Source organism: Crocodylus siamensis, chromosome 9 (genome assembly GCF_052110815.1).
Source record: "Crocodylus siamensis isolate JL-2025a chromosome 9, ASM5211081v1, whole genome shotgun sequence".
Taxonomy (NCBI): domain Eukaryota; kingdom Metazoa; phylum Chordata; order Crocodylia; family Crocodylidae; genus Crocodylus; species Crocodylus siamensis.
In genome coordinates, this window is record NC_143403.1 from 16,253,538 (window position 1) to 16,270,797 (window position 17,260).

The 17,260-nt window shown below is 42.5% G+C and overlaps 1 protein-coding gene across 1 annotated transcript in view; it reads right to left on the reverse strand.

Annotated features, from left to right (window-relative positions):
• CHST8 (carbohydrate sulfotransferase 8) overlaps positions 1-17,260 on the reverse strand; it is a 289,240-nt gene that overhangs the window by 4,716 nt on the left and 267,264 nt on the right. The window contains exon 3 of the mRNA XM_090062722.1: positions 2,516-2,553. Within this exon, the coding sequence (XP_089918848.1) occupies positions 2,516-2,553 (38 nt within the window). The remainder of the gene's footprint in view (positions 1-2,515; positions 2,554-17,260) is intronic.

Genomic DNA, 17,260 nt, shown 5'->3' on the forward strand with positions numbered 1-17,260 from the left:
AATTCCTGGGAAAAAACCACTAAATCAATATTCATCATAAAAAGCCATATTGTGCCAAAATACAAACTGTGTTGCTTGCCAAATGACCTTTTAAAATGGATTGCTATTGTTCAAATTCCAGTGGAAGTAATCTTACATGTATTGTAGGCTATAGTACAAACTGGTCAAATGGGGTTGAGGTGAAACCCATAGGCTGTTGTCTTTTCATCTCTCTGTATACTGAATGCTAAGATTCAGACAAAAAGGAAAATGTTCTTTATGTTTGCGTAGCAGAGCACTAGGGTGCTCGCTACTGGTAATAGTAATAAGGGAAGCACAGGTGAGGGTTGCCGGGGCAACCGATTGTGGTCAGCTGACCTGAAGGGGGCAGGGCCTGGCCTTTATAAGCAACCAGGCTGAGGCCAGAGGGGGTTCCCTTCTGGCAGCCTGAGGAGCAGGAGCTCTGCTGCAGAGCCGAGCCAAGCCGAGCCGAGCCGCCTGAGCGGCTGCATGATGGTACGGGGTAGAGAGAACCCTAAAGGACGTATGATGAAGAGCCAGCGTGGCGTGGCGTTTGTACTATAGCCAGGAGGCTTGTCTTGTGTTATAGCCAGTTGGCGCATGGCTTTATGTTTCTCTTTGGTTGTTTGTGTAATACCGGAGGACTGGGTGAGGCTGTAGGGGTTGGAGGAGGCCTCAGGGGAGCTCCCCAGTAGCGTGGGAGGTTCCTGCTGCCCTGGGAGGGCACAGTAAGTTGGGGCCAAAGAGGGCACAGCAGTTTGTGCGCTGGAGAGTGGCACTGTGTTTTGGGGTGTCCTGACCCCAGCCCAGTATGGGCGACATCGGGAGGAGCTAGTGGGGTGTCCCGACCCCAGCCCAGCGGCGCAGCATCAGGAGTAAAGCCCGAGCAGGGCGTAAGACCCCTAAGAAGGGTCAGGGGGCCAGGCACGGCTACGGCCACCTGAGCCCTGACCGTGGGGAGCGCGGGAGCTAGGCCCCAGTGCGGGCGGGGAGCGCGGGAGCTAGGCCCCAGTGCGGGCGGGGAGCGCGAGAAGCACAAGCAAGGCCCCAGGGTCGGCGAGCATATTGGGAAAGCCCCAGGAAAGGGGTGAGCTTATTGGAAAAGCTCCAGGAAGAGGCAAGCATGTTGAGCAGGCCCGAGAGGGCTAGTGAGTAGAGGGGCACCAGTCAAGGCACCAGTGAGGGGCGCCGGTTGCGTGACAAGCCCCAGGGGCGCCAGTCAGGGCGCAGAAAGGAAACTGACCAGTCACCGTCCGGTACATCTGTGAGGCCTGGGGCGTGCTACAGGGGAGGTTGGAGGCACGCATAGCCCATACAGTCACCCCATACAGAACAGGGGACAGGATAAACACAGCATCGTGTCCAGGGGGACAAAAGGCAGCCTCCCTTATAAAATTAGACAACATCAAAGACGTGGCAGGCGAGAATGAGGGTGCTGGATCGTCTACTTGGCACGGTAGGGGGTGTTAGGGAGATCATGGCCACTCCTAGGTCCCCAAACCATGACAGTTTGCATCCTCCTTTTAACTTGTCATAAAAGGTTATATTTCTTCTGGAATTTAAGATCTTTTTTTCTGGCTCAGTATTATGGTTATTTTGTGAAGTGTGGTCTTAGAAATCAACTCGTTCTGATAATCCTATATGCATTACATGGAAAGGGGAGTGATGATTCTGTTCTGTTCTATGGTTCAAAAGTGGCTTCCTGTCATCACCTATATATTTCAGTCTGAGTATATATAAACGGCCAGCTGTTGTGCTGAATAAATTTTGCCCTTTGAGTGACTGGAAATTGGTCTGATTTTTTTTTTTTTTTTAATGGTATATTTGAAATTTCAAGCTCAGCCCACACCAGGGTGACTCCCTAAAATTCAGCACATCGATGAAGATGATGAAACAACAGTTAGCTTTTCACGATTAGCAAATACTATGATTTGAATGTCAAGTGTGAATGAAATTCCTACTCATTTAATTTGGAAGGTCATGCTGAAGCTGCAGAGATTGAGTGAAATAAATTACATCACGCTGAGTTCACCAGGGAATGCCATTTGGATAAACAGCTGGCATCCACACAAGCATTCTTTCAAATACTTTGCACTCATCCCTTAAACTTTAAAGTAGTAATAGTAGCTGTGATATACTGTCATTGCTGCTGTGAATGATCTCGTGGCCACTAGATGGAGCAATTTCATCAATATTTTTCTGAATGTTTCAACTGAGTCCTTTCATCAATACAATTTCATGCGAAATGTAAATATGCAAATATTTTTCAAGTTTACTGTATCTCTTAGCAATATCCAATCTAGCAAACAACCATAAAACTAAATTTTCATGGCTTATCAAATTCATATTTTAATAAGAAAATTTGCACTCCAGGGGAAAGCTTTGATGAATCTTTCCTGTTTGATATTTCAACTTCCAATCTAATAGTTTTCTCTGTGCCACCTACCCCTTATCCCCAATCTGTATTCCATATATGTCTTGTTCCATTTTACTTGCATATTTCTGAAGAACTTACTTTTTTGGGTTGTTGGAGTCCCATGTTATATTTTATTCCTAAACAAAGAAAAAAGTTACAATCATTATTTAGCAAAGATGTGTATGATAGGCTAATTTTGCACCACTGACATCAACAAGGATTTTTCCACTAACTAGCACATTGTTCTGGGAACAATGATAATAAACAGACCAACAATTAATTTATGTCAGTGTATAGCAACATCTAGTTTTCCTATACCCCTTTCTCTCTGTAGAGCTTGAAGAGTTTTCAAAAGAAAGTGAGTATCATTTATTCCCATTTCACAGCAGCAAAAGTGAGGCGGGGGGGGGGGAAAGTGGTTTGCCACAGTAACCCATCAGGCTGGTGGGTAGAATCAGGAATTACTAAATTTCTAAGTCCCAGGCCAGCATTCTACTCACTGGATTAAAATTTGGCACTTTCTATATTTAAATGAAATGAAATTGCTTTTACTTGTGCCAACTTCGAATAGTATATTAGTTCTGGATGCTAAAAAGTCTGCATGCAATGTTACCCTTCATTTAAAGAAAAAAAAAAACAAACAAACTCAAACCTGCAAATCCATATGTGCTATGTATGAGTGAGGTAATATTTGTGGAGTGTTTTGAGTGTGGAAAGGACTATAAAAGGTTGAAGATTATGCTACTTATTAACTTTTAAAGAGTGGTTCAGCTGAAAAAAGAATGATGCAGACATGATTCCCTTTTAAGACTGCAGTAACAATATTTTGCTGTCCTTTATTGTTACTGAGTGTGGTGGGGATTAAGTTCACAATAAAGTGTGGGCTGTTGAAAATGTTTTTTGTATAGACAGTTAGCAGAGATTTTTGGGTGCACCTCTGGGTATAGGATGTTGCACCTCATCACTGTCAGTGCTGCCTGACATGGTGTCATTTAATTAATGGGGCTTACCAAACCATGGCCTTATGGCAAAGACAACTACAGGTCAATGTACTGCTTTATCTTTAGCTTTGTTACCTTTATTGCAAGGTGAAGAGCAGCTCAGTCCTTTAAGATTACTTTTCATGATGCTAATAAGGCTTTTACTAATACTGAGCATATTTTTGGAGAACCAAACGAAAAACTTTACAGAATCTTTTATGCACCTGAGCAGGGATCTTGGCTTTTGTCTGATTTTAAAAAAAAATTAAAAAATCCTAAATTCTCTGATTTAAACCCACAAAGTCTGCATTTTCCTGTGATTAAAATGAAATGCCGCTATCTATATCTGGGTATTAGTTGAGCATAGTTTTATTGATTTTTATTTACAATTTTAAAGCAATTGGGAAACCTACCAGTGCCTCAATCATTATAATAACATAAATTCTAAAGACCTATATATTTTGGCGTTTGATTTGTAGTTTTGTTTACTGTGGAAAATCAGAGCTACCTCTGCCCCCCTCATCCACCAGGATGCAGGTTGAGATGTGGCTGTCCTCTCAGCTGCTTTGTGGCACTGAGCAGCCCTGATATGCCAGTGCCCTGCCTCTGCCCATTTCAGTGCCCCTCGCTCTTAACCGGCAGCCCCCTAGCCCTGCTGGTGCCCTGCACTCCCAACCCACAGTTCCCCTCCCCTCTCCTCTGGTGCCCTCTGCTCCTGACCCAAAGTCTCTGCCTGTGCCCCTCACTCCTGACCTGCAGCCCTCTGCTCCCCTAGCCTTGCCAGGGGGCCTCAGCTGTCCCCTCCTACCCTGCCCAGTCCCATGCAGACTCATAGGATGGTGGTGTGCAGGGACAGCCTCTAGCATGTGGTGCATGCAATGCACCTAATGCAGAAGCACAGGCAGTGGCTGGGGCACCACACTGCGCTGTACCACTTGCTGGGGCTGGAGCTGTGGCAGGGTGGGGAGGACGAGGACTGTGCTCCACAGCATCAGCATGAAGCCAAACATGTCTCTGGCCCCAGGTCATACTGCGGGCAGCAGGAGGAGGGCAAGGGGCTCCAGGTGGTCTCTGTCCCACCTAGGCTGGAGAGTAGTGCCTGTAGCTGCAGCAACTCTGGCTCATGCAGGTGGTGGTGGAGTGAGCCTGGCCCCAAAACAGGCTGCAGGAAGGAGGAGGGAATGCATGTGGCACCCCCTACCACCCTGCATTGGGGCTTCTGTGCTGTGCCAGGTAGCTTGGTCATGGCCCCCACAGGCAGCATCTCCCTGAGAGTATGGGCACTGGCCCCTGGCATTACTGGCCTGGCCACAAAGCTCCCCGCCACCCCCAAAGGACTCCCTTGTCCCTTTCCCCCACTGGCAACAGTGCAGAGCTGGGCTCACCAGTGGCACCAAGTACTGCCTCAGGCCTCCTTGCTCTGCCACAGCCCCAGTGCCTGGACATCCTCCCTCAGCGCGCGCGTGCGCGCACACACACACACACACACACACACACACACACACACACACACCCCTCCATCCCCAAGCCCTGGCTGTCCATCCTCCCCCATTCACCTACCTGTATCCACCTGCTGGGACTGATCCCACCACCCTGCCTGTATGCTGGCCACACACAAGCACATGATGTCCCCTGCCTCCAATCACCCTCCCCCACTTCCCTCAGTCCCAAGCAATTCCTTGTGGAAGACTGCATTTTTCTGCTTTATAGGGGAAAATCTGTTTTTCTGTGGTTTTTTTCCATGGGAAACAGAAAACCCAGATCCCTGCACATTCGATTCTTTCAGCCATGGCTGCTAGTCCAACAGATGGGTCTTTGGTGTATTTTATCAGCACTATGGATGAATACCTGGAACTTATTTCAGAGCTGCTATGGTGGCTTTGCTGTTGCTGTGGCTCATCTAGTAACGTTTTTGCCTTTTGGGCAGGTATTTATATGTCTGAGTTCTGTATCAGCAATGTGCTAGCAGGAGGTTTGAATTAGTGTGGATGTGCGAGAGGTGCCAATGCAATAAAGGTCTGATCTTGCTCTTGTTAAAATCAAGTGGACTCTTAGGGTCTTCAATGGAAGTAGGATGCAGCCATTTTCAAAGTGCTTTAGATGAGATGCAAGTCTGAGGTCACTTAAACACATGTGTAACTCCTATTTAGTTGGAAGTAAAGCAAAATTTTGAAGTCCTTCTAAAACCTGTGGAATCGGGGTTCCTCCTGTAATAAAACTAGTTCTGATGCTCAAGATTGTGAGAGATGTTGCTAAACTCTTTACTTTGTTTTGCCTATTCCTTTTGTCAGTAAGGCCACTGCAATGCATAGTATTTAATGCATTGTTGTGGAGAAAAGTATTATGCAAAGACTGGCATGCTATGAGCACCAGAGGGAAGTTTCAAAATGTTTATACATGATGATAAACCTTTTTTTAAAAAAAACCTCCAGTGATACAAGTCACTGCCCCCTGTGCTATCTGCTGGGGCACTGATCTGTAATGAATCTACAAGCACCAACAAGACGATTCCCACTAATCTGGCAGTAGTTGGTAGCCTGTGTATGTACAGCCTGTGGAATAGCACCACCCTAGACCCTTTGGCATGGACACTGGAGCTAAACAAGAAATGCCATTATCTGTCAATAGCCCCGTCCTCTGTAAATCTTTCTGTTGCAGCTAAACACTGGAGAATGGCAGAATCACGTGTACTAATCATATTACCATGACTCTCTCTCAACTCTTTGTGGCCTTTGCTAAATTGTTTTGCTTCTGAGCTGGAGTTTATCTGTAACTCAGTTATCAATTACTTCACTTTAATTACCACCACTCTAGGTAAAAAACAAGCTCATTATTAAAATACTCTCAAGATGAACAATAAAACAGGCAGGAAGTAAAAATTCTTATTATTTACCCTAGATTGGGACCAATGGAATGGGATCGAGTTATCTGAATGGAATAACTTGTGCTTTGTTGTGTGATACTTCTTGTTACTTCTCTAACATAGGTTTTATGGTAGCATAGTTCTTGGTCAAATGTTCCTTTCCTTATAACTTCAGAATGTTTGCTATGAGAGCCCTTTAGCATAGGCAGGCATTGTGTTTGCGGTGTACTAAAAAGTCAGACATTAAAAAGAAATTCACAAAACAATGTCTGTGAATTAGGCAATTTTGCTTGTTTGATATGGAGACATTTGGTTTCTTGTATATAATTGCCAACATACATTTAGTAATTTTCTCATGTAATAGCATCATTACAAGCAATAGTCAACACACTCTTTAGTCACCAGTATTATTCTTCTGCTTAATACTTCAGCTTTGGGTTTCATTATTTTTTTTTTATAACAGATTCAGCTGCATTAAATCATTTCTCATCCCCTGTCACAGATACAGAAGATTTACTTTGGCAGTGAATATTGTCAACATATATAGGAAAGAATTTACATATTTAAATATTTATTCTAGTGTGAACTAGTTATTTCTACCAACATAAAGCAGTAGAGTGGTTTTTACTGAAAGTATAAGATTTAATGATTTCTAAAAGGAAAAAACCCCCAGATTTCATCTCATTGAGAGCACTTCATGCTTGTCACAATTAAAGGTAATACATGCAGGCAAAAAGGGTACTTGGTCATCTACCAAAAGATTTGTCTGATATTTAGACAAAATTGGATTAAAATATTTTAATGTTTCCTTTGTCAGGGTTGTAATGCCAAGATTAAGGGTGTGGATTTCAAGAGTATTCATTCAGTTCCTGGATTCAATAGGAGAAAGGATGGCTTATCACTTGGGTACTTTTGGAAAATAAGTATACTCGTTTATTAAGCCCAGTACCTATAAGAAGCAGGCCTTACTCTGCTATGAACAAAAGTGTAAAGGCCTTAGGTAACTCGGAGAGCAGTTCTGCTTTTATCTTATAAAAGAAAAGGAATTAATAATGAGTAATTTGCACCTTCACTGCTGACTGTTTCATAAAGAGGATTTCTTTATCAAGTGAATATTTTGTACTTGTATGCTGTACTTCCTGCCATTACATATAACATAGAAATTCCATTAGGTAGAGGGAAGAATAACTAAGGATTGAGTCTTCAATTATTGGTGCCAACATGGTCAAAACAAAAGCTCAGGGTACAATGTAAATGGAAAATGTATGGAGGGGAAATTGCTAATCTCTTGAATGTTTCTTGAAACATGACAGACATTTTGGTTCCTTTTTAGCTCTTTACCTCATCACTAACAACTTTTTGCATCAGATTTAAAGTTACATAGAGATACCATCCTTAAGTACAGTAAACCCATCCAGTGAAATTACTGCAGTTATATGCTACTAATCCAGTCAAAATGTGATGTTATGCTACTTTCTTGGAATTTTTGGTAACTAGATGAAACGGCTAGTAAGCATTGTAACAACATATTTGTGCTGTAGATTAGACACTTACAACTGAATACAACTGAAGTTAATAATTGCTAATATGTAACATACACCAAATAATGTTTGGTACCAGATGCTATGGTTACGCCCCAGGGAATTATGCACTGAAAAATCCAAAATTTATGCAAAATTAATTGCTTTTATTTAGGGCTGTCAATTCATTGCAGTTAACGTACAAAATTAATGCGTTAATCAGTTCTTGCATTAATTTTTTTAATTTTATAGAATGCGTTAATTGCGCATGTGGCTTTAGAGCCCACACCTGGGCTCTGTTCTGCTGCCATCACTGCTACCTCTGAGCCACCCAGCAGGGCAGCAGTGGCAGCGCAGAGGAGCCACAGGGCAGCCCAGGTGTGGGCTTCAGGAGTCTGCAGTGGCGGTGAGGGGACACAGATACAGATGAGCAGCTGTAGCCTACATATGGCCAGGAACACAGCCCAGCAGTGTGTAAAGCATCACCCCAGAGGTAAGTCTGTGGAAGGGAAGGGGCAGGGGGGCATATCCAAGCCCCCACAGTGAGGGAGGGAGTGGGACAGGGGTAGGCACTGGAGTGAATGGGGCCCTCGGGCAGGGGTGGGTCATGGGACAGAGCTACGGGCAGCTCATCCAGGGGTGTGGAGGGGTATGGATCCCCACTGCTGTGTGCACCCCTGGGGGAGGCCTGTGCCCCCCAGATTAGTGCATGGGATGGAGGTGGGCTGTCGACTGTGGGATGGGGGGATGGGGCTCTGCATCCTGTTGCCTTTGCCCCAGGAGCCATGCAATGCCATGTTGTGCCTCCTACAGCTGAGTGGGCAGGGGACCCATGGCATGACCAGTGCATGGCTCCTGGGGCAAAGGTAGCAGGGTGCAGAGCCCTAGCCTTTAGTGGGCAGCCCGCCTCTACCCTGCACACACATCCAGGAGGCATGTGCCCCCTATGCCTTCTCAGGGATGCACACATTGGCAGGGAGCTGTGTCCTGCTGTGCCCCTGTACGAGTTGCCTGCAGCTCCATCCCACTATCTGCCCTGGGGCCCCATTCACCCCAGGTCCTGTCACTGCTCCACTTGCTCTCTCACTGTTGGGGCCTCAATCTGTGTCCCCTCCCCTTACCTCCCTCATGCCCCTTCCCTCAACAGGCTTATCTGCTGGGCGCTGTGTCTGTACGTGTGTCTGTGTGTGCCTGCCCCTCACTCCCAAGCTGCAGCACCCCCAGCTTTGCTGCTGCCTCTCACTCCTGACTCTCAGTACCCTGCATCCTTCCAGGGCATGTGGGGACCCTTCTTCCTGGGCTCCAAACTCCCCAAACCTTCACAGATTTTTCCCCCCCACACATACCCCCACATGCACCCCCCAACTATACAAAGTACTTGCATAATTCTGTATAATTTTGATTTTTTTTCTGCACATAATTTTGAGTTGTGAAATTTAAAATTATGATTAATTGCGACTAATTTTTTAATCATGCAACTAATCACAATCAAACTTTTAAATCATTTGAAAGCCCTACTTTTATTTATTTATTTTTTTACAAGTTAAACTAAATATGACACTATGGGTAGGGACAGAAGTTGCGCATAAACCTATATAAGTGATCAGAAACTGGTTCAGATCTGTAACACAACAGAAGTTCACTGCATGTAAACCACTTTCAAAAGGACTGAAACTAGTATAAGATAAACCTGGATGGGAGTAGTATCAGACTTAACTGATTTTTAGGTTAACTCAATTTATTGAATTTCTGTCTCAAATCCCTTCCAGATTCAAGTCAACTCATGGACTCCCATCCAGGATGCTTTGCACCTCCCCTGCTACCTCCTGCCCCCACAGACTAGGCTTGGTCCAAAATGTCTGCTTTTGTCAAGCAGGGAGGCATGCTCCAGTGCCTCCTGGCTTTTGGCCTGAGCCACTGCAAGCATGTGGCTGCATTTCCAGAATCAAAGGGGAATGTCTGTTCATTTGCTTATCAGTTCAATTTTTGCAGCTTATACTAACCTGCAAAGATTGAATCAATTCAGCCTTGTGCTTTTTGACTGTCTGTACTTAGCCTATTTGAGCCTTCTTTAGAAATATATACAGGCATTTTGTACGGTGGTGTGTGTGTGGAGGAGATTTGCAAGGGGGTGTGGTGAGAGGTTGTGAAAGTGTGGGGGGGTTGTAAAGGGGTGTGTGGGGGGTATGGAATGATGTCAGGTTTGTGAGCAGGTGTGGGGTTTGTGGGGGTGGTGAAGGGATGTGGGGTGGTATGGGGGGTGTGGAGCTTGTGGGGGTGTCTGAAGGGGTATGGGATGAAGAAATTAGCACTTTATGAACATTCATACTTTGTTCATTTCAAAAGTGACTTATTCAGGCAGTCCTCCGGTTTGATACCAGGTTGTTAACCAATCAGGCAGTAAAAGTACTGCACACAAGTGCCCAGTCACAGCATGAGTAGTATGAATAGAATTCTGAACTCCCTAAGCAACAAAAACATCTGCAGGATGGGTTTATTTTAAAATATTTTAAATGGTAAACAGAATTGAAAAATTTAAACCAGTTTGTAGATAATATATTAATAGAAAAGGAGCCTGAACTCATTGCCTAAATTGTTCCATATGACTAGATTGTCCAGCTCCGCTCCTCACCTAATCCTGTGCCTGATCTCTTTTCATGTATATTATTTGAATAAAGCCGCAAGCTTTTTCCAGCAAGAAATGGTTTTACGTATTTGCAAAATTCCATCACCGTTTATGTTGTTACCATAAGTAAATCATTCTAAATAATAAAATGTACATTTAAAAGCATCTAGTAAAGAGACAGACAAGGTCCTTATTTTGAGACTATGATCTGAACAGCAGCATATTTTTTCACCCTTCAGTAATTTTTTGTCTATAAAGTTGATGGTTTATATGACAGAACGAACCCTAATAGCCCTTCCTAAGCTACATACAGACTTCCAAGTTTTAATAGAGAGAAGAAAATTAATGAGGCCAGGCAGGAAAAAGTTTTAACAAAGCTATAGAGTGGCTTGCATAAAGTTTCCATCAAGTATGTGTGTGATGAGGCTCTTCCCTAAGATCTCAGTAAAGTTGCAAATACTCAGTGACATTTTCCACAGAAGAGGTAACTTTTCCAGTGAATGCTTTGGATAAATGATAAAATGCTTGGCTCTCTCAGAGAAGAGTCAAAGCTAGACATCTCTGAGTGTCAGGCCACTGAGCATGTCCTTGGCAGAGAATCACTGAGTAATAAACTCTGATACCACCATGATCTAGTTCACCTTATTTCAGACTAACTGACTAATGGCAAAGGAATTACTTATAAACACTACAATATTCTTTATGAATGGCGGGTACTTGGGGGAAGCCCCATGATACACCTGATATTGTAAGAAAGAAAATATATTTTATTCTTGATTCAAAGTGTAGTCAAATACAGTCACTATAGTGTCTTCTACCATTTGTAGCACTTTTTTGTTTCTGGTGACAGACTAATTATATTTAAATACAAAGCAAGAATGATTCTATTTGTGTGTGAATTTCAAGAGAATTGAATTATAAGAGAGAACTCATTTGTAATGCAGCTTTTTCAGAAACTGCAGGATTAGCTACTAGGCAAATAATTTCATTCTGGACTCCACTGCTTACAGTGCTTAGCATTTATGATCCAAGGTAGGAAATCATTATATGAAAGTAGTCAATCATTATTAGCCCAGATTTGTAGGTTGAAGGCAGAGAGGACACCAGCCCAATTGTCAAAAAATGTCCTGATTTGGTGAGGCCACATTTTTGGTAGTCCAGCTCAAGCTATCACAGCATCTGCTACAACCAGTCATTCAACAACAGCAAATCTGTGCCCAGATTTGAAAGCTAAAAAGCTTAAGTCCAAAGTCTCAACATGGGACAACATGGCACATGCACTTTTCAGTAAGACTTTTCTGGGAGGACTCCTATACAATTTTAGTTGGGATGTGAAGTTGAGACTACTTGGCAGGTCCCCCAGAGTTGCAAGAGTCCCTGTATTTCTGACCCTTACGTGGAGTTGACTGCCTCTTCCAGTGCAGGTACTTCTGCAGATTCAACGGCTATTCTGACCTATGCCTGTGGAGGGGGGTCTGGCCTGTTGACTTGCAACAATGCTTCTATTTTGTGGCCTACTCTGTAAATAATGCATACAATTATCTGCTCCTTCCTACCGCTTAGTTACCATTTGACCTTTACTATGTTAATGTTTGGTCTCTTCTTTTGTACTTTCCCTGTTCTAGCTGTTGATGCTATTAATTCCTCCCATTACTTTTTCCCTTTCTGCTTTAATTTTTTCTGTAAGAAGATTTCTTTGCATCTGGCCTCAGACTCTTTGTGATCCAGTATTTTCTAGAGTACAATGAAAACTAGGCACATTGACATTTCCCATAATCAAGGATTTATGATTTTTATTAACTCTGCTTTAATTGGTCCTCCTGAACTTGGAACCAGCTGAAGCTTTGTTTTCTTTCTTATCTTCTTTCAGTAAAGAAACCTCTTATACACACCTCTTAGACAGAATTTTATTGGACTATTTCACATGCTACCAAGAGATATTAGGTAATACTAATAAATGACAAAATTGCCTCCTTTCTAATAAAGAGTACACTTTTTTAAAAGGTTAAAAATCTTATCTGTAGCAAATAAAATTGATGAATAAAAAACTGATTTAGTTATCTTTCTCTTTAGTATTTAGTATTTTGTATTTATCTTTTTGGACATTAACAATAGACCAGTCCATTTTTTATTTTGCAACTGAGCTCTCAATTAAAACTGATTGAGAGTTTACAAAACAAGCTGCACAGGTTTGTTCAGTCTCTATGTGGTTTTATTTTCGAAGCCCTTGCTCAGGAATGTGTGGTTTGTTTCAGGATGCAATGCATGCTTTACTGATATGTTACTACTTCTATTGCACGAACAAGTCTAAGTAATAGCTCTTTTTTTCAGACAGCCAAACAAAAAAACTTATTTTAAAATACAAAGTGCCTAATTTTTGAGTCTGGTCAGTTGGCTCAAAGATGCTTAAAATCCAACAGACCTGGTCAGCTGGGAATTTCTCCTACAGGGAAGAAGGTATACTGATAACTTTTGTTGGCATGTAGGATGATTCTTTGAAGCTAAAAGCAGTCAGACATGACTTACAGCAGTCTTAAGGCTGATCTAAGTTTTATGATGAAAGCTGAACTGATACCAGAACTGGGGGCATGCCAGGCCATGAATGTCTAAGGATGGTGAAGAATGTGGGTTTGAAGAGGCAGGTCTATTCAGCAGAATAGCTAGCCTCCTGTGAAATTCTGTCTAAAATGGTAATGGAGAGTCTCTAGCTAAAGCAGAAGGAGAAGCATCAGACCTGAATTGTACTGTGTTACCAGTTTATTGGTGTACTGGCTGTGTGACATCCTGGGTAAATCACAAAACTAAGTCTCCTTATCTGTAAAATATGGAAAATGTGACCCAATCTCATGGGTTTGTGCAGCCTCAATTTGCTAACGCTTGGAAAGTACCTTTGATGGAAGATGCTATTAAAATGCAAAGCAGTGTTTATTCCATTCAGAAGAATTTCCAGTTCTCCAGTTAACCTTTTCCTGCTTAATTAAGTAACCAACTTGGAGATGCATCCATTGCTAAGGTTATACCAAGAGCTGAACTAGTGCATTGCAAACCAAATTATAACAAATCACACTCTTTTGTGACATATGCCCATTTGTGATCATGTGTACAACACCTGATGTCTGTTATCATTGTACTGTCACTGAACCTGGATCCAGGTATATCTAAGGAGCTAACAAAAATCTCTATTCAAAAGAGCTGGAGTGAGAGATGCCAGTACTAGGCATATCTTCAGAAACTAAGCATGTTAAGGAAAAAGGTACATATCCAACATGTTTGAGCTCCAAGTCCCAAAGGTGATGAATATTTATTTTATTAGTTGTGGTATTATGGTAGTCCAGGTCTCAGATAGATAGATAGACAAGGAACAACGGGGTGGGTCAGTAGAAGAAGTAGCTGCTTCATTGCACAAGCTGCCAAACAGTTGGTGCAAGATTAAATGCGAAGAAGAGTTTTTTAAGATGGGACTTTGGACAATGAAATGGTTGTGCCATATTGCTTACTAGAAGGAACTGACTCGCTTGTAGAAGGGCAGGGTATGGATCTTTCTGTGACTAATGAACTCAGCTCAATTCTCAGGACCAAACACACCCAGTGAGCGGCCTTCCTATTTTACTTCCTCACTAGCCCACAACATGGGCTAGTTCCTCACCCCATGGTTAAAAAATAGGTACCACTCAACTGTAATTTGGTTTTAATTGTTTGTAAAAATGGGACCAAAATACAGACTAAGACCCAACTTACTCTCTTCCAAAAGTAGCTTCATTTGGCAAACTGGGTTCACCTTTAATTGTGTTGGGTAGGAATAGATGGGACTGGGAAAAGGGGGAGGGGAGGAAGGAAATAACAAGTGTGGATACAAAACCATGTTGTGAATATTTCTGGAAATAGATATATTTCTGTTCATGGCTGCTAGGGTGAAATTATCAAATTGATATTGTTTGGTGCAGTTAATGTGAAATGACCTTTCCAGAGCCTGCAGGAAGTAATGAACTTTTGATTTTATATAAAAACAACTTATGGATACTGCTTCTTTGAACATCGATTTTTTGAAAGCCATTTAGGTTTTGCATTAAATCCTATATGTATTTAATTTGCTTTTCTTGAGTTGTTTCCCTTCACTTTTCTCTATCTTACCCAAACTAGCTTGTTAAGAATCCATGAGAGAAATATTCCCCTCCATGCACTCATTAAGAAATGTAATCTAGAAAATTATCACAATTTTGGATAGTTGAGCAGAATTATAAGAGTTAAAGTACAGCTTTAATACATACCAGCAAAAATATGATGCAACCTGTTTTGGTCTATGCTACGTACTGAAGCTTTCATCTACTGCTGTTTTTCTTCAAAATTAGTTATTTAAACATTTACTATTTATCAGCTGAATGGAGCAAAATACTGAAGGGTATATATTGCTCTGTGTCTTTCTTAATCTTTATGGAAATTTTTATTGTACGCATGCTGCGAGAGGGAAACTGGGGAAGGGTTTTTAAAGGCTGGTTAGCATTTGCTTAACATGGACTAGTGAAACATTAGCACTTGTTACCGCCATGCCAATTTACAGCCAGCAGAAGTAGTTGGTATTTTATTGGGAGAGATTTGAATATAGACAGGAAAGGAAACTGAAATAAATTTCAAGAGGCATTATTGTAAGAGGATAGCGTATTTCATGTTAACAATACATACTTTAATTGTACTAGTCTTTTAAACCCTAACTTATCATTTAAGAATGACTGGAGCAGTGTTCTCCAATGGCCGGATTCTCAGTGGTGTAATATGATACAATCCTATTGAAGTCAATGAGTTAATAATTTATACCAATTGAAGATCTGACACTACCAATGCAAATCATTTCAGTGTAGAAGGCCCCTGCAAAGCCTGCTGCTCAACTGATGGCCTGCCTTTGTTCTGCAGGATGCAGAAACCTCAGTGGCCACACAATGGGGGTGTGATTATTAACCCAGTGACCTGAACGCTGTGGTTCCAGGCCTGTGGGCCTCAGGAATCACAAAGGAGGATCGGCATTGCAGTTCTGTGATGAGCTATGTATGATGTTAACAACTTGTGTGCACTTTAGCTGATTAAAACGCAATTACTTTTGCTTTCTTGACTGAAATGACATCCCAGCTTAATGAAGTAAGGGAGTCTCTGGACAGGAGTGCAGTATCTGGGGAAAGAAATGCAATTCTGAAGGGCATACAAAGAAAATAATTAAAAGCACTAGGTTCATCCATCAATATGAGCATGAAAATTTTACAAATAGGGAAAACCAATATAGAGATCAGGAGAATGTTAGACACTTTAGCTGTTTGGAACCAGAATTCTTTATCAGTGTGACCGTCTTCCATTTTCCCAGTTTGTTCGTAGAAAAATGCCCAATCCTGCACTCATTGTTCTGACAAAATGCCCAGTAAATCAGTGAAAGTGTTCCATAGTGTGCTGTTGGAGTATACTACTCCATGTTATGGTATGATGGTCGCCTCATGTCACTTCCCCTTGCGATCCTCTAGTTAACTCTAACTCTACCACTACCAGTCACTTTAACATAATATTCTCCCTTTTGGGATCTAAGTCCAATTCTTACTATGTTTCTATCAGTCCTTCTGGTCAGGGAGTCATGTGTATGCAAGGACCACTGAATGGAGTGATGTTTATAGTTGCTGGTGTCTTGAATTTAAGTGCCAGAAATGAACAGATGTTTTCAGAGAAGTACCCAGCAGTGAGTTCTGGGAAGATAGCAGGGTGTGGAGGTTACCAGGGATCTATCTTCAGTTCAGCCTAAGGGCATGTTTGCTTGTTTTTTAGGTTTTGATTTCTTCCCCCACCCCCACATGGTCTTCAAAAAAGCCCAGGTGGAAACAGTTGTTGAACTCTATATAATTCACAGATGGGAGAGGGAGGGTCATCAAATCTTGTACTGAAAGCAAAAGGAAGAGGGTGGCAAAGTCATGTGGATCAAAGCCAAAAAACACATGAAAACCTCATTCTAGAGATCTGCAGTTATTTTGCCCAGAAACACATCCTACATGCACAAAGCCTACTTCAGCTGTAGACAAGCCATTTAATATATAACATACGTGTGTATGTACATGCATACATACACATGTATGTATGTGTATATATGTAAAATTTATTTTCTCTTGCCCTCGATCTTGCCTTAAGATCTAATTTAGATCTTAAATTACTTGGCAATGAAACTCTTATTGCTTGTATGAGGGCTAGCCCCAAGGGGCTGTTCTATCGGGCTGCATCTCTGTTTGTTAAATAATAGAAATAATAATTATTAGGGGTGCACTAATAAACATTTTATTGACTGATACCGATAGCTGATGATTAACCAACCCATGTTGGCCAATGCTGATCTGATAATTGAGATTTAGTAATAATGCAAGGCATTTTAAACTACTGATATAAATATACTTTTGTTTGTTTGTTTTGCATTTATAACACACATGCGCACACACACGCCTCCTGCCTGTTCCAGTGTCCTTGAGGAAGGCAGTGACCGCCTTATTCCTACGCACAGCCCGTGTTGCCATCCTGGGCGGGTGGGGTGGACCCTTGCACAGACAGTGGGACTGGGTGTGTTTGGAGCCCCAGAACATGCCACTGTCTTGGTGCCGGCGGGCCCTGCCAAGCCAAGCTCCCATGGCCACAGGGGAGAAGCCATGTTTGCAAAGGTGCCCGGTGCCCGGCAGAGCCGAACATCCCTCAAGCCGCAGCACCATCCCCTGCCCACGCACAGCCCCATGTCTCCACAGCAGCCCTGGGTGCTAGGGCCCCTGTTGCACCTGTGATGTCATTGAAGCAGCAGCTGCAGCAGCAGGAGCCAGTAATAGTCCCTTTTGTTGCTGAGCGCAG